This window comes from Phalacrocorax aristotelis, chromosome 1 (genome assembly GCF_949628215.1).
Source record: "Phalacrocorax aristotelis chromosome 1, bGulAri2.1, whole genome shotgun sequence".
NCBI classification, from domain to species: Eukaryota; Metazoa; Chordata; class Aves; order Suliformes; family Phalacrocoracidae; genus Phalacrocorax; species Phalacrocorax aristotelis.
The window spans coordinates 117,470,471-117,492,558 of record NC_134276.1 but is presented as its reverse complement, the minus strand read 5'-3'; the positions used below and the strand labels follow the sequence as shown (position 1 = coordinate 117,492,558).

General features: G+C 48.1%; 1 protein-coding gene across 8 annotated transcripts in view; it reads left to right on the top strand.

The window, feature by feature from the left end:
* Window positions 1-22,088, top strand: part of ILDR2 (immunoglobulin like domain containing receptor 2) — a 38,538-nt gene that overhangs the window by 1,019 nt on the left and 15,431 nt on the right. For 2 of the 8 annotated variants that reach the window (XM_075102983.1, XM_075102964.1), the window contains exons 1-4: window positions 1,941-2,062; window positions 11,141-11,473; window positions 12,564-12,683; window positions 21,861-21,917. In XM_075102983.1, coding sequence (XP_074959084.1) covers window positions 2,017-2,062; window positions 11,141-11,473; window positions 12,564-12,683; window positions 21,861-21,917 — 556 coding nt within the window. In that variant the 5' untranslated portion in view covers window positions 1,941-2,016. Of the gene's footprint in view, window positions 1-842; window positions 1,007-1,823; window positions 2,063-11,140; window positions 11,474-12,563; window positions 12,684-21,604; window positions 21,728-21,860; window positions 21,918-22,088 lie in introns of those variants that run through there. The other 6 variants (XM_075102999.1, XM_075102991.1, XM_075102953.1 and 3 more) reach the window with 5 other exon arrangements.

Sequence of the window (22,088 nt, the reverse complement as noted above, 5' to 3'; positions counted from 1 at the left end):
GCCCATACAAACCTTCATGGATTATGTCCTATAGATACGTAACAACGGTGAGGCAGGCCCTCAGCTGATGCCAAGTATTGTAGCTCCATCTGAGTTTTCTGGAACCACATGTATTTCTTGAGGCTGAAGTCGCGGCCCTAACGAGAGTTTCTACTTTGCCTTCCACCTGCAAGCATGCAGAAAGGCAGTGGGGTGTCTGATCACCGCATGGCACTGTTGCCTGTGTAAATTATTTGGCATAACAGTGTCTTAGTTCTTAGTAGTGGCTTTCAGCTGGTACTGCAAAACAGCAAAACTCATAATGTATCAGGTCAGAGGAACATGAGGACACTGATTGGGGTGGGTGTGTATTTTTCTTTTTTAAAGCAATGTTGAATAAAAATAAACTTCTATGTGAAAAGTATTTTTAAATAACATTGAATAGCTCCGAATGAAACACAAAAACAGATTGGTTGCCTAGGGGTTGTGTCCTTGCTTAATTCCACTTTAACTATATTAACAAAGGGACTACAACAGTTCAAAAACAACCAAAATGTTTCAACACATCTTTTATCGTAGCAAACATGCTGTTTTGCTTTTTTGCTCAGAAATTCTTGATCTATTTTTATTCACACTTTCGAAAAAAGCTTATCTTGCCCATAGAGAAGTTCAGCCTGAACGGGAAAATTATGAGGAATCTACAGGCAATTGGAAAATACCTGCTAGAACGCAAATGGCTTGTACAGTTTTACCACAGGCACCCCTGTGCACCCTGCCTTTTGGAGTGGGGCACACCCAGCACTACTCCCTTCTGGGGCCCAACTTTGTGTTAGGAAATCAAAATCGTTTATGTTCTTTGGCAGATTCCAGATGATGAGCAGTTGAAGGCTACTCCCATCTCCCATGTGGATCACAGACGTGTGCCGAATGCAAACTTTGGGGTTATGAACACTGGCCAAGCCCCTGAAAGGAAAATGCCCGAAGATGAAGAACATGCAAAGGGGAGCTGTGCTGGATGCTGTGAATGGTGAGTGCCATGTTGGAAGGTGCTTTGGCGCTGGGCCACCAGAGAAAGCCTGCCGCTATTTGGCCAGATCTAGGCCTGTGAATAATTCCACTGGCTTATTGTGCTTCCTCAGAAAGTGTAGAAGTTCTAGGCACCGTAGGTATGTACACATGTGGGTCCACTGTGGTCAGGACTGTTTAATTTCAGAGCAACATCTGTCTTTTTAAAAGTTATCTTCTTTAGCTGTATTTCTAGTTGGCTGTCCCATTCCTCCCAAAAAAACTTCCATCCTCTTCCAATGTCATGTTGGCATGAAAACTTAACACCCTGTAGCTCGGCCGGCCATCATTAACAGCCGCAACACCTCCTCCTCATCTAAAATTATGCCATCTCTTCATCTAAAGTTACAGTAATTAGTCACAGTGCCCGTGATGGAAGAGGGAACCCCAGGGAAATTCGGAACTGGAACGGTGTACATTCAGTTCCCACGGTTTGGTTAATTCGGGGAGGACGGATGATCCGAGCGGGCATTTGTGAGCACTTACTAGAAGAGTTGGAAGCCGGGACGGCTGAAGCACTTGCAGAGAAACGCGCCGCGGGGCCCGTAGGCTGCGCAGGGCGCCGGCACCCCCCGGCGGCACCCGGCAACCGCACCGCGCCTTTGCCGGAGGGAGGGAAGGAGAATCCGTTTCGGGGGGCCATAGGTTCCCCCCACCCGCCGCTCGCCTCCCGCCGCCGCGCCCGGACAGCCGCGGGGGCGGCCCTGCGAGGCGCCCCGCCACCCCGCCGCCGCGGGAGCCGGCAGCCGGCGACGGGGGAGGAGAGGGGAGGGGAGGAGAGGAGAGGAGCGGAGCGGAGCCGAGCGCAGAGCCACCGGCTCGCCGTTAGCCAGGCCGGCCCTGCGGGGAGGCGGCTGGCGGAGCGGGCTGGGGGCCGCCCCCGGGCCTCTCCCTCCCGCCCCCCCGCGGCATGGTCCCGCCCGCCCCGCGGCGCCCCCGCCCCGCGCCCGCGCTGCCTGGGCCAGCGGGAAGATGGATGGGCACGTCCTGGGCTGGATCGTCCTCCTGTGGCTCGCAGGTAGGGCCGCGGGCTACTGGCCGCGGGCGGGGGCCATGGTACGGTACGGCACGTCCCGGCGGCCCCGACGTGACTGTGCCGTTCCCGGCGAGCTCTATGTTCTTCTTTAGGGCGAAAACGGGAGGTTTGGGGGGATGCCCCGGCAGCCTGCGGGAGGGCAGCTGCGGAGGGAGCCGGCGTGGGGGGTGTGTGTGTCTTTTCGGGGGCGTCCCGCGCTGCAGTTTGCGGAGACCTCGCGGAGAGGGACGGTCATTCTGGGGACGGGGGGCGGGGGGCAGCCGGCGCCTCCTACCTTCCCGGGCCTCGCCGGGGGTCCGTGGGGGCAGGTCCGAGGGGCCTCCTGTGGTATCTGTCCGCGGGGTGGGGTGCGGCGCTTGGGCCACTGTTTACTGCGACGTGGTGGGGGGAGAGGGGCGCGCTTGTGGTGGGGAAGGTGGGAGCTGGCCCGGGGAGGCAGCAGGAGCGCGGGGGGAGCCCGGCGTGTCCTTGGCCGCGGTGCAGGGGGGGATGGCGACAAGCCTCAGCTCCCCCCGCCCGCCCACGCCGGGCAGGGAACAATTGGAGGAACTTCTCCTTTCCCGGTGTCCTGGCCGCACACGCCGTCTAAGAGAGGTGTGAGAGGAGGGGGCTGCCCTGCCTTTGCCTCGGCTTCCAGGGGGGCGGGATCCGGCCTTCCCGGTGACGGTGCAGCTGTGCCCAGGCCTTCGCGAGCGCAGGACGGGACTGCCTCCCCCGGCACAGCTCGCCGACCACCTCTTGCCCGGCCGGCTCCCAAAGAGGTCGGGCAAGGCCTCCCTAAGCAAGGGGGAGGGGAGCCGGAGGGGAAAGCAGAGAGGGCTCTGCGGTGGGGAGAGGGCAGGGGGAACAAGCTGAAAAGCGGCTGGGTCTGAGAGCTGGATAGTGGGGAAAGGAGAGGGTAGGGGTTACAGCGGAATGAGAGCGGCAGGGCAGCCAAGAATCGGGGAGAAAGAGGGAGCCCAGTCAGGTCAGCGGCAGGATCTGCCTTCTCGGAGTCGGTGCAGCAGCCAGGCACAGACTTTAGCAGGAGGCTTTAGCAAAAGCTGCAGCAGTCTGACTTAGCCAAGCAGGCTGGCTACAGGCTGAAAGAAGAAAGAGACACACTTGCACTAAGTGGCATATATTTCCCACCACCACCAATGTAGGCCACAAAAAAGACCTCAGACTCTTCCCTCTTCCTATTCAGATTTAGGATTCACAAGCAGTAAATTCGGCTTTTAGTCATAACACCTCTCTCCCACCACCCACCCACCCCTTCTTGCTTTTTCACTCTGAGTCATCTTCAACACGGGTGCCTGCCTACTGCTCCCTTCCAGGGTTTCATGGCCTCATCTGGGTCTTCAGCAGCTTCCAGCTCATCCACCTTTCTTGCTTCTCTCCCTGCCTCCCTCCCTGGCATTTGCCTGCTTCCAAACATATCCCACTTCACTCAGTTGGTCTGGAGTGCCAGCGTACCCACAACTACCGCTCCTTTCCTACTAGCCATAGTAGTATGCTGATAAATATCATCCAGGGACTGGTAAAGGAGTACAGGGCATAGATAAACATGACTTTACATTCCTCCCTCTTTAAAGAGCTTCACTATCTGGACGTGTCTGGCTAGATCAGGACTTTTCCATCAAGCTAAAAGTCTCGGCTATTGACACCTTTCTCCCTCCATTAAAGGTAGTTCATGATTACTGGCAGTGACCGCTGTTTGGAGCGTGCAAGGTCTATGCAGAGAGAGAGGTTCCGCTGCAGCAACAAGACCTTCCAGTCTCCTCTAGTCTTGGGCTTTTGAGACAGGACTGTCTGTCGCTGGTGCTGTTGACTGCCGGCAGGCAAAGGCTTCTAGCAGGCAACAGGTTAGCTGTAGCCGTGTGCTGAGAGATGGAGACAGCCGGCGTCAGCTTGCTTCCCTCAGCCTCCCGGCCGCTGCTGCCCAGTGATAGAGCAGGCTCTGCTGTCCTTTTTCATGGCTGAGAGAAAGCAAATAAGCAAAGGTGTGTGTGTGAGTGAGTGTACATGAGTGAGTGTGCATGTACATGTGTGCACAGAGAAGGGAGAGAGGCTAGCAAACATGGATTCAAGATTTTCCTCTCCCCAGTGGCTGTGCAAAGGAATGAAAGGTCTGCATCAAGGTAAGGAGCCCTAATCCAGCCAGAGTGGTACACTCCACTCTGGGAAAGAGAAGTGGGGGTTGGGAGGTGGAAGGGCCAGGGTAAGAGACAGAGTGCAAGATGGGGAGGCAGCAGGGAGACAAAAGGGAGCAAGAAAGAGAGAGAGGCTCTCGCCCCCTTCTCTCCCCTCCTCCTTCCTCTAGGTGGGCTGAGAAATTTCTAATCAGCCCTCGTTGTTCCTTTTCTCCCAGCAATAATTCCTCTCTGTCCTTTGTTTGTCTTTAATTTTTGGCTCTTGCGTTTGTCTCTTGTTTGATTTTGTGCATTGTGACTTCTTACTGCAATTTCAAAAAACCCTGCGTGAGATACCGTGGATTTGGTTTGGTTTCTCTTTTTCCTGCCCTGCTCTCCCACGTGCCTAAAGCTAGTGTTTTAATAACAACAGCAAAAGGATGAAGACCAGGTCATCCTTTATTTCTTCCTGTGAAGTGACACGAGTTAGGGTGTGTGTGGGACTGTGTCCTCATTCTAGAAAAAGAAGGTACAATTTGTCAGGTATCCTTAAGCCCCTGTGTAAAGCCGGTTCTTGTAAACTACCAAGTGCAGCTTGATTCTGGAATGAATCCTCCCCTAGTGTTTACCATTGTTCTTATTAATGCTGTAATTCCTAATGCATTTAAAACTAGAGAGAAGTGTTGCACTGGAGACTGAACTCCAGTTTTACCTACAGAACAAGCAGAACAAATTTGTTTCTGCCTCACGACTCGGGCTAAACTTGGAAAGATTACAGTTAGAAGACTGTCCACATTTAAATGAGATCTCCTCTCCCTGTTAGGTAATTTTTCACCAATAATTTAGCACTTGGTACCTTTTTACTCTCCCTATGCAGAAGAGCCACTGCAATGCAATGCTGTAGTACAAAGGCAGGTAGATTTTCTACCTCTGCTTTCCCAGCCACAGTTTGGAAGTGCAGGCAGAGGGGGCACGCTGGAGCACAGTTGTGCTTTGCTGTTTCCTGGCCAACTGAGCAGACTTCTTGGGAAGGCAGGGAAATGGGTGGACTGTTTTATCTGTCTTGATTTAAAGTATTTACTCGACTTCCCTTGACTGGCTGTACACAGCATAAGCATAGTGTAACTGGGAAGAAATCTCACATTTTTCTTACCTTTAATTCCTGTGACATCGCGTTGAGTGGGACTGGCACCAGTGGAAACCCCAATGTAATCCTGAGGACAGGTATTATGGCTTGGTGTTGTGAGGCTTGGAGAGACTCTTCCCCTTTCTTTTCCTTTGTTCTCAGCCTTCTGGTGGTGACCAATTGCTGAGTGATAGTTCTGGGAATGACTTCTGAGATGCTGAACCAAGACTGTAAACTGGGAGCCACGTGACAATTTTAACAACTTTCAGACAGCAATAAGACAGGGTGGATTTGATCTGGGGGCCAAAGCTGTGATAGTTCACCTGAAAACATCTAGGGTGACTTGTGTGAATGTGTGAAAGGGGCAGGTTGTCAGAGGGTGTAATGAGCTCAGGGCAGCTGGTGAAGAGAGATCGATACCTAGAAAAGCCCATGAAATGTCCTGAGTTCCTGTGAAAGCCCTTACACAGTCCCTGCCATTTCAGGGCTGCTTAATTCCGTAGAGAGGTCAGGAGCACGGGGTGCCTGGGAGGCAGCATCACAGAGAATGGGGAAGAGCAAGGGATAGTCGAATGTCTGCTGCAGTCAGTTTGCAGAGTCTGGGCTGTGTACTACATGAAGCGTTTTTGTATTGAGGTTCTGCGCTGTGAGTGCTGGGTGTGCAAGGCCATGGTTTTCTCAGTCTGCTTTGGTTTTGCCCCTTTCCAGGTTAAGCAGTTAGGGAGCTGAAATTCTCAGTTTTGCTATGGAGCTGTAAAAAGCAGTACCATGCTTTCACCTCAGCTGCAGCTGACCTATTTAGGCATTGGTTTCTTGCTGGCTAAAAAAGTTGACAGTGGCCATGGAGCTAAAAACACAAGTCTGATAGGAACCAGGCCAAGACATCAATTCATTTCCCATAACCCACTCAACACAATCTGATGGTGATGGCTTTTGCTGATTAATTGCATGGGTTGAATTTAGTCCAGCATGAGTAGGAAGAATCTGTACAATACGATCCCAGTGATCCCACTGGCTACCCATTCACCTGTCTACACATCTGTTTATCATCTCTGACTTTTCAGTCTCAAAGCCCAGATGTTGCACTTCCTGATTCAGGCTTGATCCACTTTTGAAAATGTGGATGGTGTGACTATTCATCACAGGGGGAAAGGACGCTTTTAATTGATGCATAGTAGCCAGGCACAAAAAAGATATAGCATCCTTTTTTCCAACAGTTTATTTTGTTTGGGAAAGTGATATAAACTACCCTAGGAGCATTATCTCTTACCAATTAACGTATGCTTTTCTGCCAAAGCTCTTAGGTATAGTCTAGGATTAGGTTTCCTGAAGTGCCTTGTTCAGGGCCCAGGGACTTCAGTTCTCTTGTGTGCACAACCGCCACTCCTATCAATAAAGGTGCATAAAATTGGGGGATGTGATTTTTGTAATTTCATAGCATCAGCTGTACTGCCTCAGGCGAGTGGTAGTGTGAGCCAAATAATCGCAGAGAAAGAGATGTGATGCATGCACAGATACGGGAGACCCATGCTGACCTGAAGAATAATGTGTGAAGAATAATGTGTGCTGCCTTCTCTTGGACTCAGGTCTTACCTTATGCATAGAAGGATGCAGTCTGAGACCTATTATACTGAACTGCAGTATTTGGCTTTGCCATTATGGACAGGGATTAGTGATACAGATCAACTTTATTCTAATTAGATGATCTTTAAGTTCCCTTCCAACCCAAACCGTTCTATGATTCTGTTCATAAAGGCTAACTTAAGGCTATGTGGTGAAGCTAAATCCTCCTGCAATTCATCTAGCCTCAGGGAAGCATAGACTCCTCTGGAGGGCAACTGAAAAACAAGAGCCTAAGTTACCACATCTCAAGTGCCTTCTCTCTTTTACTCATGGAAGGCACTTAGCAAGATCAGGCTCACAAGATTCAAAGTGCCCTTACAAATATCCCTCTCTGTAACCACTTCCTGGAATTTTCTTTAATCACCACAAAAATGTATTAGTGATAGCTTAGGTGTAATGTTGATTGCATAGTTTGAATGAATAATTTGGGGATAGTTCAGGAAAAGAATCAGAAAGGAGACAAATGCACACTGCTGATGAGAAACAGACAAACCCCGTACAATTATATTTCTGAAGCATGATTATTTTTAAGCTGTTTCTCTGGGACTGTATATATATGCATGCACAGACACCTGGATTCTTTTTATTTTCTGAGAGTAAGGATATCTGTGTTTAAGATGCGCTTGATTAATATTTGCAGACCTTTTTCTGAGAATTTAGAACAAGAAAGAAGGAAAGCAAAATTGTCACGTAGTCATGAGACTCCTATGAGCTAGATTTTTCTTATGAAAGTTCAAACATTGTGAAATTCACAATGAACAAGTTACTTCTCTGCAGTGCAGGAATTACATTTCCATGATGATTTTGAAATAAGGGCTAATCTTGCTCTGTCTGCGTTAGTCAAAACACAGCAGAGCACAATTCAGCTTCTTTTCAGTTCTACTTGTATTAAACTAGACAAAGAGCTACCATGGTGCTGTCACTATGCTTGTCATTGTTTTTTTGCATCTTTTTTGCTCTGCTGTATAAACAGCCCAGAGTTCTGTCCTGTGATATATCTGAGGCTTTCCTTATCTGGGCCCGTCTCTTGAAGATTTTTGAGGTCAGCAGTTTCTTCTTGAAGTTGAGGTAGTCCTAAGCAGACCTCTATAATTCACGTACCTAGACATAACTGATGGGTGTGAAGCCACCATCTTGTCTTCAGGCAGTCGAACATCCTGTTGGCCTTTCTGATGGACGCTGTTACAGCACTGACGTATTACATGAATAGATTTCGATCATATTTTTTTGACAGAGGAAATAACAGGTGTGTAATTTCCCAGTTCAGCCATATATAATTATATATAATTTTACTTAAATAGATCTAGAGTTTCCACTGCTCCAGCCTCTCAGTCTGAGGCACTGTGTTGCTCTTAAATGCTATTTCTGGAAAGGATCCTAAAAGAATGCTTTAAAAGTTAATAAAGAGCTCGGGATAGGATATAGAAGGTGCCAGATAATTTACTGCACATCTCCCAAATGGTTTGGGGTAGAAAAAGAATTCTTGTGTTTTCCCAAAAGCTGCTTTTCTTTTCTTTTCTTTTCTTGATATAGATGTTCACATGGGGGTGGGGTGGGGAAAGTTAGTCAGATGAGAATTTGCTAAAGCTCAGCTAATCATTTATTAAAGCAGTCCTTGGCTTGCCAAACTCATTAATCTCATTAGCAGGGAAGGAGGGCTATGGTGCATGGTTGGCTGAAAGCACCGCGTTTACTAAGCAGCGTACTTCGTTCACAAGGGAAAGATTTAAATATTCACTGTGTCACTCTTATCCCTGAAGCTGAAGTAATGTGATGAGTCACTTGACCAGCCTGTGTCACATGCTGGCTTTGGCCACAGACTGCGTGGGGTCAGGCACAGAGTTGCCAGGTACAGGTCTGACCTGGACCCACTCATTTTTCAAGGTGTTTATGTTTCTTGCATTCAGATGCGACCCAGGAAGCATGGGTCTCTGGAGAGGAGAGAGTAAGACAATGTCACCACTTGGTTCACCTTAAGAAGCAAGTGGTGACGTTCTCTTAGTGCCACATGGCCCCTCTCGTCCCTGGGAATGGGAGGCCTGGCAGAAGCGTCCCAGCTGCCACTTCTTGAGTTAACTCTCTGCCTAGGCCTCGGGAGAGTGGGGAGGAGCTGCCTCATGCTCCTGCCTCTTCTGTGGGAGCATCTTGTTGGGACCCCAGCTGTGTTTTGCAGTAGTCTGGAGAACACCCACACTTCAGTGTTTGGATTTGGGTCCAGGCACTTCTAGCAAAACTAGTGACATCTCCTGTGCATCTTCCACATGGCACAAGTACGATATGCATAATGCCATGCATTTGTTATATGCATAATACAGCATTCCTGTGCAAATGCTATAGCACCCTTGTGTGCTGCAAGCCTTCATGTAGTAGTCCCAAGGGCCAAATCCTGCCTAGATCAGTAACTCTTTGTTAGTATCAGCAGACATCTTGCCTCTCTGAAATATGCTTTCCCCTAGATTCTGTCCATACTGTGTTTTTTTGTCCCCTGACTGATGTTCATAGACTTAATTGTGATTTACAGTTTGGGTATTGATAAGTTGCTGAAATGAATATTCAGTGTTGGTCCAACCTCTCAACTTTCCTTTGGTCCTGACTCCTGATCATGAGATCTTTGCTTGCTTTTGCTTTTCAGGTCTGCAGCTGTCTCCAACTTGTCCTTGTCCCTTCACGCCTGCTGTTGTCATACTGTTGATGCATTTATTGCTCTCTGTCTGCTTTAAGCTCCAGTGCTTTAGTCTATGCCTTTTTTTCACCCATCCTAAAGATATCTTCTGTCATTTCACTTCCTTTTGCCAGCTTCCATCTTCTTTTCATCTCTAGATTCTGGAGTGAGTGGTTTATTTTTGCTGACTCCATTTCCTCTCATCTCTACATCATTTCTTGATCTCCTGCAACGTGGATCCAGCCCTTTGAAATTATTTTGACCTGGGCTGGGACACCACCTTCAGCTTCTTCCAGCTGAGCGTAAGCTTTCTGCTTCAATGATTGTCATCCTGCTTATCCTTCTGCTTCCTATACTTACCCTCATGCTTTATCCTTACTCTGTTTTCTGCTTTCTTGGCATTTGCCCTTCTCTCCTACTGCTTCCTGAACTGCCACCGTCAGGCTCTGTTGCCCCTCAGCTGCTGAGTGTCCCTGGTTACAAACATTCTCTTTCTTAGATGGCCCCCTGCTTGCTCCTGGGCTGTTTCTGTTCCTCTACAGGCTGGCACATCCCTGCTTGGGAAAGTGTCAGTGTGTGTTTCCAATGTTGTGTAAGTGCTCTCAGTCATTGCTGCTTGCAGTGCAAGGAGGAAAGAAATGAAGGGCATGCGTGGGAGGTTTTGGCCATTGCCCTGTGGATAGATGGAGTACCTCACTCTCCTGAGGGATCTCTGCCGATGTTGCTTACTGACTCGGGTTCTCCCAAAGCTACACAAGGATGTGGCAGCAGTCCCATGCATCTTCTCTGAGGCCTTAATACATCAGCTCCAGACTGCAGCTCTCCTGTCAGCTGGTAGAGAAACATTAATGTGTTGAGTTTCATCTCCTCCCTGGGAATGTGAAAAACTTGAGTGTTTGGGCCATTTTTCTCTGCACCTCCTACGTGGAGCAATTTCCCTCGGTGCTACACGCCAGCCCTGGCAGGAGCTGTGCAATTTGGATCCATTCCTTCACGCATCTCTAGAGTTTGGCAGAGCAAGCAGCACTAACTGGGCACCAGTGCACAACGGGCTGGGCCAGGCACTGTGTGCTGCCTGACTTTCAAAGAGGAGGTGTGATGCCACTGAAATTGGGAGGGGGGTGACTTAGTCTGCATTGGGATTGTTACAAGCTCAGGATCTGGCCCCTCGGCTGACCTGCTATAGCAGAGGATTATGGCCATCCCTAAAATATCTCTTCCTTATCTGTGAATCTGCCACAGAAGCCGTGAAGCGTCACACTGTTGTGTTAGGGTCTCTACAGAGCATAAGGATACCACACCTGAGCCTTCAGCCCCATCGTGCTGTATTTCTCCTTGTGTCTGTAGGCTATGAAAAAAGCAAACTTATGCTGCCAACATCTGTGCTTACATACATTGAGGAGTGTTGCACCCTAGCACCTGAAAGAGATGGACATTTTAATTTTATGTATGTGGGGAGAATGATGCTATGATAAAATGCAGTAGCTCCCTCTTCAAGCAGTGCCAAGGCATATGACACTCATGTTTTTGTTTTTCAGCTGAGATGGAAGGGTTGCAGGTCACCGTGCCTGAGAAGAAGAAGGTGGCCATGTTGTTTCAGCCTGCTCTGCTTCGCTGCCATTTCTCTACTTCTTCCACCCAACCAGCTGTGGTCCAGTGGAGGTTTAAATCTTACTGCCAGGACCGGATGGGAGAAGCTTTGGGTATGGCGACTTCTGGTTTACAAACGATGAGCAAGAGGAACCTGGACTGGGATCCCTACCTGGACTGTGTGGACAGCAGGAGGACAGTCCGTGTCGTGGCCTCCAAACAAGGATCTGCTGTCACTATAGGGGACTTCTATAAAGAAAGAGATGTCAGCATTGTCCACGGTAACTCTTCTATCCCAGTAATGCTCGGTGGGGGTTGGAATGGGCCCTTAGCAATTTGGGATACTGGAGGCTGGTGGTAATTGTTCAGTTAACTGCCTTAGAAAAGGCTGCTGAAAGGGAGCTGTTGTATGTCAGAGATTTAGGATTCAACCAACCAGCTCTAGACCCAAAGGTCATTTCCTCTGGCACCTCTCTTCATCTGACTCCATGTAGGTCTCCAACCCTGAGACAGTATTCTTTTCCTTTTGATGAAGTAGAAGGTTTTTATTCCTGGCTTCTGCATATTGCTCTGTGTATAGATTTTCCTTAACAAAGGGGTGCCAGCAAGAGAAGTATGAATTCAGTCTCTCCAGGCTAGGTTTTTCTTCCTTGCAAACTCCACTGATTTTTTCCCAGTTCCAAAATACCAAAATTGTCCTGTATCTCATGTTTGCTCAACTCTGGACTTCACCAGCTTACCCCATCGTGAACCTAAAGCTACACAGCCTTGGGCAGTGTGAAAGGAAGAGATTGCTGTGGGGTGAAGTCAAGTTGGTTAGAGATGGGGGGGTGGCAGGGTCTGTAAACTTTTGGTCTGGAAGGCTGTATGAGAAACCTTGTCCCTCAGAAGCGCAAGGCTTCTGCTTGACTTGGGAGGGCACCTAGTCAGAAGTGGAGACAAGTTGGTGTGGAGAGCATGTGAACAGCCTCAGTGAGGGGGAGTGTTTTCCTTTGTCTCTGTGTAACCTCTTGAGCGGGTGGCTGAAGTGCTGTAGAAGACACACAGTCTAAGCCCTTCTTGCACGGCACGAATACTATTGGGACCCCAGGCCTTAGGTGACTGGAAGGACAGAGTGTGACATTAGTTATCCCTTCTGCTCTCAGCACTTGCAGAGTGAGCCGCCTCTGCGGCATTACCTGTCTTCCCACTTACCAGCCACAGAGTCCTGAGCCTTTTTTTTCCTGAATACTGTGATATTCTGGCTAACCCCCCTTCTTAGTAAGGAAATGAAATAGATTTTGGACATGGAGACGGACCCGGTGCTTTCATCACTTTACTCTTCCTATAGGTGTTGGAGGGAAAGCCTGACTTTTCTTTTTTGCCTTTCAGATGCAGACCTTCAGATTGGGAAGTTGATGTGGGGAGACAGTGGACTCTATTACTGCCTTATTATCACGCCGGATGATGTGGAGGGCAAGAATGAAGAATCAGTGGAGCTGCTTGTGCTTGGTAAGCCCACTTGCCAGATTGCTTTTTCAGCAGATAGCTGATGTATCTTTCCTCTGCTCCCTTGCTTTCTCTATATATCTGTGCACCATATTACTATGGGTGCAAGATCTATGTAAAACGGTCCCCGCAGTACCTTCACCATTGCCTTGCACCTTGTGTAGTCATTCACACCTAGGCAGTGGGTGGCAAATGCTACCAAACCAGAATAGTAATGTTTACACCCACACTGCTCACACGTTACACAGGCGTAAATGACTACAGAAAGTGCAGGGCTGTGGAAAGTCAGAACTCCTGTTTTTAAGGCATAAAACAATAAACTTGCAGCAAAGTGAACACTTGAGAGAGAATCTTTTAAAAACAGACACCCATAAGACATAAAATTATATGATTTTTGCAGTCCTTTAACATTCCCTTTGTCCCACTCTTTTGACCTGTGAGGATGTCAAGAAACACTGTGTTTTTCTGCTTGTGTGTGTCAGTTTGGGAGATTTTTCTGTCTGCCTGATTATACTTGTCCAGTTAGAGGTGCAGTTTCACAATCACCCTAATCAGATCTAAGCTGTTGCTGCCGCTAAAAGGACCTGTCTTCTCTGTGGTATGCACGCTTGGCTCTGTGTTTCTTTTAAGCTCCCTTGAGCAGCGTGGTGAGCAGGATCAGTTTCTTTCCAATTTGCAAGGTTAGCTTTCAGCATTGGCTTCCACAATCCAGCTCACTGTGAAGGTTGAAAAAGTACCCATCCCAGCTAGGGGGAAAAAAGCAGAGTGGAATGGGCCTTTCAGGGGTGTTTGACACTGCCTTGAGCCAGTTGTAGTATGTCACCCCTGGGCTGCCTCAGGAGAGTAAGATGAGTTAAGACCTTAAGACTTGCTGACACCAATGTTTGTCTGGTCAGCATACTCGCATAGTTCTTGGGTGTATAGATTGTGTACATCCTGTGGAAGAAATGTTAAAAAGCTTGGGCCTATAGTGTGTAGGTGATACGTAGAGACATATGATAGAACATGTCTGTTAAGTGCTCTTGCTCTTGTGGATAAGGTCAGAGTTTAATTGGCATTTATATTTGGAGCTGTAGTTGTCATCACAAAGTAAACCAGATTGAATGGCTTGTGTGGTTGACTATAACAGTGCCATCACCTCCCCTCACTCCTTCAGATGTCATTCAGGCAGTGGACAATTGGAGAATTGGTCCCTCCAGAAAACAGTGTCATAGCCCTGTCTAAATCCACAGTGTGAGTGTGTACCATATGCTAGTTAATAACAGGCCCAAGACTGACCTGTGTTAGTTTAGGTGAGGTTATCTCTGCCAGGTGGCAGTTGTAGCTGTTAGGTAGCCTCCCCAGAGGAGCTGACTGTGGTGGCATGGTGATGGACTGCTGAATTTTGTCCCTTCTTCACCTTCCTGTCCAGCATGTGGTGTCTTCTCTTACCTGTATCTACAACTGTGCTCAGATACGAGTGATGAGACAGTGTCATGGTAACAGGAAGAGTCTGTTTTTCAGTGTGTACAGAAGACTATGTGGGGGGAAAACAAAGAAATCCCTACCTCTGAGGCTGGCTTGGTGATGTCCCCGGCCCCAGTTCATTGTGGTTATATTGGGAGGAAACACGCAGCTTAGGCTGTGTTACCTTGACTGCATCTGCTTTTCTATTCACTACAGCCCGTGGGTCTGACCTTGCACTTTGTGCAGCGCCTTTCTAAGTTTGGCAGCAGCATGAAAGCATAGTTGTCGTGGGCATACTTTTTTCTGCCTCATGCTGTTTGGCGCAGCTTGTGTGTATTTCTTTTCCTGGGTAGTGTGTGCAGCGGCAACGTTCCAGCTTTCGGAGTGATTCTAGGTTACCTACCCATTTTCCTTCTGCCCTTCCTTCTGACCTTCCTTGACATTTTTTATTTCATCCCACTGCTGTTTGCTGCTGTTTGGGTGGAATGCAGATTCCATATTAGAGCGGTTGGAACAGTGGAGGGATAGTGTCTGTGAGAGACACTGTGATTCCCACAGCACATTGCTGTTTGCTCCCTGCTGAGAGTGGTCTTTCAAATATCATTTACATTGCTTATTTTGGGGCTGCTGCATGATTTAAGCATAGATTAGGCTTTTGCATAGAGCAGAGGTTCTACCCACTCATGTTATGAGTGAGGGAAGATGGAAAAACCAGAACGGAAAAGGGAATATGAGAATATCCCTTCTGGTGGTTTCATTTTAATGCCAAGATGAAAGGTGTGTTTAGGTTAAAGAAAGATACTCCTGGACAGGGCAGTTGAATATCATGTAGAAACCTGGAAAGGTCCGAAGGCAAAAATGGTAGATACCCAATAACATCAATAAATTAATGAAAATCTGCTTAGCTAAACGTGGAGGAACGTGCTTTTATACAGTGAATTGCACCATTAGAAATTGGTCAAAACCTGCTTTACCACAACTTGGAGCAAAATCCAAAACTTGAGCGAATTACAGCATTCCTTTTTTCTTAGGGAGCTATCACAGAGACTTCCAGTGAAGTTTAAGTAGCCAGTCAGCCTGGGTTATGATGGGATTGCATGCTGAGTTCGGTCACCTGGGTGTGTCATGTTGACACACAAAGAGGCTGGAGAACTCTAGATAGCATCAGAGAATCCCATGTGCTGTCTTCATTTCAGGCCTATTTCAGAAAAACACATAAGCATTTATTTATATCCATTTGTGCTCAACAAAGCTGATAGGATTTATAAAGCACACCTGATGTTAGGCATGTGCTTTTGTGCTTTGCTGAAAAGACCATTCAGTAGGTTTTGCTTAGTCAGGGACTTTAACCCTCTCGAACGGAATCAGTGCAGGCAAGGGAAGAGGGATAGTAACCTCTGTGCCTCAGAAACACAAGAGGTTGGCTGGTAATGAATGTCCTGTACAGTAAGGAAAGAATTTAAATTAAAAAGTACTATTTCTGGTGGCATTTGGAATATTCAAAGGGGGTCTAGCATGCTGGAAGCTGTATGAACTATGCTGCTGCTGCAGCAGGACTAGACTAGTACAGACCTTAGCAATTCCACAACAGGAGTCAAGTGATGGTCTCAGCATTCATGTTTTACTAGAAATGTAGAACTCTTTGCTGACATTACAGCTGCGCTAGTGAATCCATTTGGAACTTTATACATTTTTATTTTTTTAGAACTAATGTGATTGAATCAAAAAGGCTGAACCCTAAATTTAAGAAAGTCTGCGTATCTATCTTAGCTAGCAGCTGAGTGTCCTGCTTCTTGGAAACACAGACAGTGCTGTTAATCAAATGTTATTGGTAGCTCCTGTGCACTGCTTTTTACATGAGAGTGTCAATGGGCTTCAGCAGAGTCATTCATTGCAGCCTTTGTTGAAGGGAACTGCAGATGTACCAGCACGGTAGATGCAGGGTGCCTGGAGTAACCTTAGAATCAGAAGTACAGGGCAGTGTCAGTGGGTACCCCATCCTAGATTCATGTGACCCAGTTCACATCAGGGAAGCAGTCTAGCTTAATTGCATGAGATTGCATATAACCCAGTAAGCCTTTCCAAGAGCTGAAATTTACTAGTCAGGTGAGGGTCCTGTGAAAGCAGCTATATTGCTCCCTTCCGAAGGTGGTACAGCTGTAGAGCCATGGCTGTATGTACAGCTAGGCACAGCTGGCTACTCTGAAATGCGTAGGTCTGTGCAAGCTCAGCAATGTTTGCATTACAAGATTTTACATAGCTAAGATATGCTTCATGAAACACTGGCTTCAGTCCCAAGGACATGTCAGGTTCCTGGAAGAGTCAGGAAAGTGATCTGCTAATCCCGGTAGTTGGTTTGATACTTTGGTTAGTTATCCATGTGTTTTGCTAGACAGCTATTGCCCGCTTTTTTCCCTATCCAATTTGTCAGCTAATACTATATAAATGATATAATAGTGAAATATTATTTCAGAATTATTCTTTTAGAAGCTGCAGCTTTTACCATTGTTAGCTTTAAATAACAACGACTAGAACTTGAGTTTTTTGTTATTTTTCTGAAGTCAGCTAGCACGCAACACTGGGTAACTGGCATCTTTGGTAGTTTGTATTACCAGCCAATACTGATATAGGCTAAAACCAAACTTTATCAAGTCTAACACCCATAGGTAGGAAAGAATGTAGATACGTATACACACAGCATATTGCACAGTAATTAATGTACTAATACAGACATGCGTTGGCTTTCAGAGAGGATGAATCTACTGGGACGTGTGTGTATGGCATGCAATGCTAATAAGACAGTTCTTACTCAGCAAAGTGACTCAATAGCTGGTATAAATATAGCCAGATTTGGAGTCTCTTGTGCGCCAGGAGAGACTGTATTATAAAAGTTGATGTGGTTTCAGAGACAGAAAAGTTCTTGGCAAAATTTTCCCTTACAAGACGATGGTTTTAGGATTTCACTCTGTTTTGCTGAAAAACTGCCAGTAGCATCCGAGCCAGTACTTGGTCACAGCGGTTGGCAGAGATGTCAGCGCTGTTGGCCATGTGTCGGATGAGAGCGCCAGATCTCACCCAGGGAGGTGTCTGAGCAACTTCATGGGGAGGGCTCTCCGACCTTGAGCTGCACCTTTGTGACCAAAGGCAGATAGTGCCAGCAGGCGAAGGAAGTGATCGGCATGGGAGCCCTCCACTTAAAAATCCAGGAAAGGAGTTGATGCCAGGAAGGCCGCTGGCGTCCCCCCCAAAGTGCTCGTCCTGTCCTCATTAGGTGCTGCTGCCCTGCCGCAGACCACTGTGCTGCCACCTTTGTAACCTGGGTCCAATCCCCCTCGTCCTAGCCCAGGCTACTCCTAGTTATTTATTTCACGCCATTTAGAAGTGCTACTTGTTGCCAAGGTTTTTTTACCCCTCTTTTCCTCCTTATTTGCCAGCGACAGCCACACGCTGCTCACAAAGGAGACTGGCGTGATTAAAAGACCTCCCTTAGTAAGGTAGCCATGGCAACAGCCTCCTTGGAGGTCTTTGTTGCCTGCTAAAACTTTGATCTCCAGGAAGGGCTGCTGCTGTTTCTCCTTCCAATTGAAGAGAAGGATGGGAAGGAAGGATAAAGTTTACTCCGAGCAGAGGGAGCATGGAGGAACTCATTGCAGAGCCGTACTCTCCCAGTAAATCTCACAGCAGCTTCCTTGAATGAGTATCTGATTTACAAGGGCCACACTTCCTCTCCTGCACTTTCGAGCCTCTTCTCAGGGCAGTGTCCTGTGCCAGGGACCTCTTTCTGTGGCATGGCTTGGCAAGTTTTTCCACTGTTGAGGAAGAAATAGTTCCCTCTGTACCTGCTGCCTCCTGTGGTCCCACTGCTGCAGGTAGGGCTGCAGAGGCAGCCCCCAACAGGGAAACTGATTCAACAGTTATTCCCATATTTACCCAATATTTATCACATTTATGCAATTGCCAGTATTTACCATATTCCCGTATTTAACCAATTGCTGTGTTCCTGACTGCACCTGCGCCTACTTTATTCATGCCGTCATTTCTTTTCAACTGCACCACTTACCCTAATTATTTTTGTGTCTCTTCTCTGCAGACTCTCTGTTAATAGTCTGCTTGACTCCAGGTCCTGCCTGATCTGCTGCTATTTGCTCTTCTGCTCTGTCACCTGCCCTCCTCCTGCCTATTAACTCCTGTCTTCACTCTCCTCTTCTGTATCTCTGCACCTTCTGGACCTTCTCTGCACCCCCTCAGCTTCTCCCTCTTCCGTTCCTCCTCCCCACCCTCTCCTACTACGCTCTGCTGGTGCAGACTGGGGGCTTGCAGGCTCCCTTGCGCTTTGGGGCTGGTTGGGACCTGGGGTGTGTGGGTGCCCGGTGGGAGGCTGCTGTGGGTGGGTAAAGCCCCACAGCAGCATGGTGGGAATAGAGACAGGAGCATGTCCCAGATCTGTACTGGAAGAAGGACGAGCTCCTAGCTCCAGCAGAGCCACCCGAGACAGCCCTGGAAAATGGGGCTATCATCTATTCCCTCTTTACCCCGGGGGTGTCTGCTGGGACTTGGTGGTGAGAGCTTGCACAGAGGACACGTGCCTTTTGCAGGGGTGCAGAGCTGCGACTTGTCAGCTGTGCCTGGCCATGTCACAGAGTGCCTGCTGTCCTCTTTCTCAGGCAGGTGGAGCCACCATGCAGAGGTGCTGTGGCCAGGTGGTCTCTTGGCCGGGCGTTTTAGTGAATTGCTTTCCCCCCCCCCCAATTGCTTTGTAGCCCCAGCCCTCCACCTCCAAGTTTCCTTAGAAAAAACACAAAAGAGGAGATAAGTGAGGTGAGCTTAGTGCTCACAGAAGGAGCAGCCTGGGCACAGAGAGCCAGGGGGTTGGTGGCCATGATTGCTGTGGCCTCCTCCCGATGGCCTTTCAGCTGCAGGTCCGAAGGAAGGCCTTGCTCACTGGACCACTGCCCTCTCTGCCCGGGCTTTGGGCACTGTGCTGGCCCAGTCTCCCCACCACCAGTTACTGTGGGCTTTGGGGCGCGCCCGTGCCCAGGCCAGGCTCGCACGGGGCAGGCAAGTGAGGGTCAGCGGCGGCCCTTGCCCCTGCAGAGCCGCCCTGTCCCTGCGCCGGCTGGCTGGGGTTCTGGGTGCTTTTGCTCCACTTGTTGCTGGCGTTGGGAGGAAAGTCTTCAATGAGGGGCAGCGCGGGGAGCCTCCCGTCGCCGTGGCAACCACGGGCAGCCTGTTGGCTTCACCCGCTCAGGGGGAAGCGTGCGGTGGGGGGAAGGGTTATCAGTGGATTAATTCCACCCAGGACCAGGATAGGGAAGGGGGAGAGCTGGGGTGCACTGAAAGCTGCTGGGGGCACGGCAGTCCAGAGGCAGTCTTTGTGCTAGTCAAGGTAGCAGAGTCCAGGCTGAGCCATGGTGGGGTTCACCACTGCCTTGGGCCCTCCTGGGCTTTGTGCGGCTCTGGGGCCCCCAGGGCTGTGCAAGCCCCACTGGCAGGGGGAGCAAATTCCCCATGCAAATACTCAGCAGAACTGAGTGAGGCAGCACAACCAGGGAAACACTTGACTGCTCCTAGGTAGCACAGAGGAACTACTTTGGCTGTCTTTGTAATGAGTTACCGAGTTCTCAAGCACTGTTAGTTTTGAGGGCTTATTCCCCCTTGAACAGGTGGTTCCTCCTGGGGATCAGGAGGCACCATAAGACCCAGCACTAGCAGGGATCAAGGCTTTTCAGGTAGGTTTAAAATAAAGCAGGCACCTGTTCGGACTCATGAGATGGAGCTTCTGTTCTTTATAGATGTCACTCCTTTACCTCTGGTACCACAAATCCCAGCCCTAAATTAGGTATATACCTCCAGCGATTTGTCCATTGGCATCTGCTCTCAGACTAGGGCTGCACGTGAGCTTGTGCAGAGGTAAAAACACATGGGAGGCAAGGTGCATGCCCTTGTCTGCCCATATGTTCCACATGCACGTGGTTCACGTGTACATTGTTCACATACACACACAGAGAGAGGCCTGTGCCAGAATTGGATATTTTTTGTGCGTGCTGGGAAAATAAGAAATGTATTTAATATGCACGTGGAACATAATGTATATCTAGCATACTTTGACACAAGGCATACATTCGTTGCATGTGTTTGGAGCCCACTTGTGGCACCTAAGACTTAAGCCACACGCATGTTTTATATGTGCCTCTATCTTGTAAGCAGAAAGCATACATGAGCACTTTCCCATAACAAGCTAGCTGTGAGCAATTTGGGCACTTGATGCTTCCAGAAAATGGACTGCAAAGAATGTCATGAAACTATATATGTAGATGAAAATGTTGCAGTAGACTTATGGCAAAAGTCTTCCTTCAAAGTATTAAATTATCTGTAGGATCAGCACTGTATGTTTTGCTAAGGCTTCAGGAGCACCTCATCACGATGGCATTACTGTGAGTATTAGACAGCTTTGATGAGTTGCAGTTAGTTGCACAGTAATGCCTGCATTCACGGTACGTTTATTATGGCTCCAGCAGGCATCCTTGTGGATTTCTGATCTCTACAGAACCTCTGCTGAAGCACTGAGAAAAAACGGACAGTGGGAATTTGATTATAACATGCTTCAAGGACAAACTAGAGGCCAAGGAACTTGGGATCCAGTTCATCTTTGTGTCTGAGTGCTGCTTAGTGCAGGACCTGAAGGGCATGTGGGGAGGTCAAAGGTAGCTTTCTACCACTTTTGCACTGGCTTACCCATAGCTGCTTCTGTTATGTTATATCCACAACGTATGTCTCTCTTCAGAGTGCAGCTCTCCTACCTTACGCATGTCTTTAAAAAACCTAGCATGATCCTGGTGCTATATAAAAGAGTACGTGGCACAGCTGCACAAAAGGCTGTTCGGCTGATGCACAGGTGTGTGTAAATTATAGCTGAACACAGTACAGGATATTTCCTGTGTATTAGAAATATCCCAGACATTCAGTGCCAAAACAAATAGGCACCAAGCTGCCTTTGGGCTTGGATTTTATTTGTATTCAGTTATAAATTCAAAGTTGACTTGCCTTTTTTTTCTTTTCCTTTTGCAAAGTGATTCCACAAATTTCTACACAAATCCTTCCCTGGTTGGTTTGCTTCGCTTGAGAGTTGGCCTTATATCACACGATCTCACTGAGTTGCTCATGCATCTTGAAATAAGCAGCACATACTCACTTAACTCCTTTCCTAGAGCTGTCCCTGCAGTTGCAGAGCCCCACATGGAAAGCACCACCGATGGGTGTTGTATGCATGTGGCTGATTTATCAAGGGCCTTGGGTTAAAGATGTTTCACATCCATCCAAACTACATCAGTACATTTTTAAAGTAAACTAAATCCTTCTGTTTGAGGGCTGTTGTGCACTTCCAGGAGCTTTTTGCATGTGTAGAGCATAACTCCAGAAAGATGTTATCGTGTAACCATGCTAAGGGGACCTCCCTCTTCTTGTCATTTTGTGCCTAGATCGGAGAAGCTCTGTTCCAGATTCTTTCCCCCCAGCTCTGCTGATAAAGATAAAATACAAGGACACAGAAATGGCAGAAGTACAGAGGCAGACACCAGGCATCGAGCAGGATGACATCTATGGTTGATAGGAATTCACTTAACAGAGTGCAAGTGGGCTGATGAGGAAGGGGACTGGAAGCTAAGGCAGGGGCTGGGGAGTGTGTTTTTCTTGCAGTAACCTCTCTCCTTGTTCTCCTCCTTCTGTCTTTTCTAGGCAGGACAGGGCTGCTTGCTGATCTCTTGCCCAGTTTTGCTGTGGAGATTATGCCAGGTATTCAGTCATTTCACCCTTCAATCACCCAGTCCTCTGTCATCTTGTCTGTTTATACTTCTACAGCATCTTTATGTGGTGTACATTTCACTCTTATGTATGTTTTATCTGGGGATAAAAATGGAAAAGCCTATCGCTTACTGGGAAAGTGTGTTGGGTTGAGATTTGAGA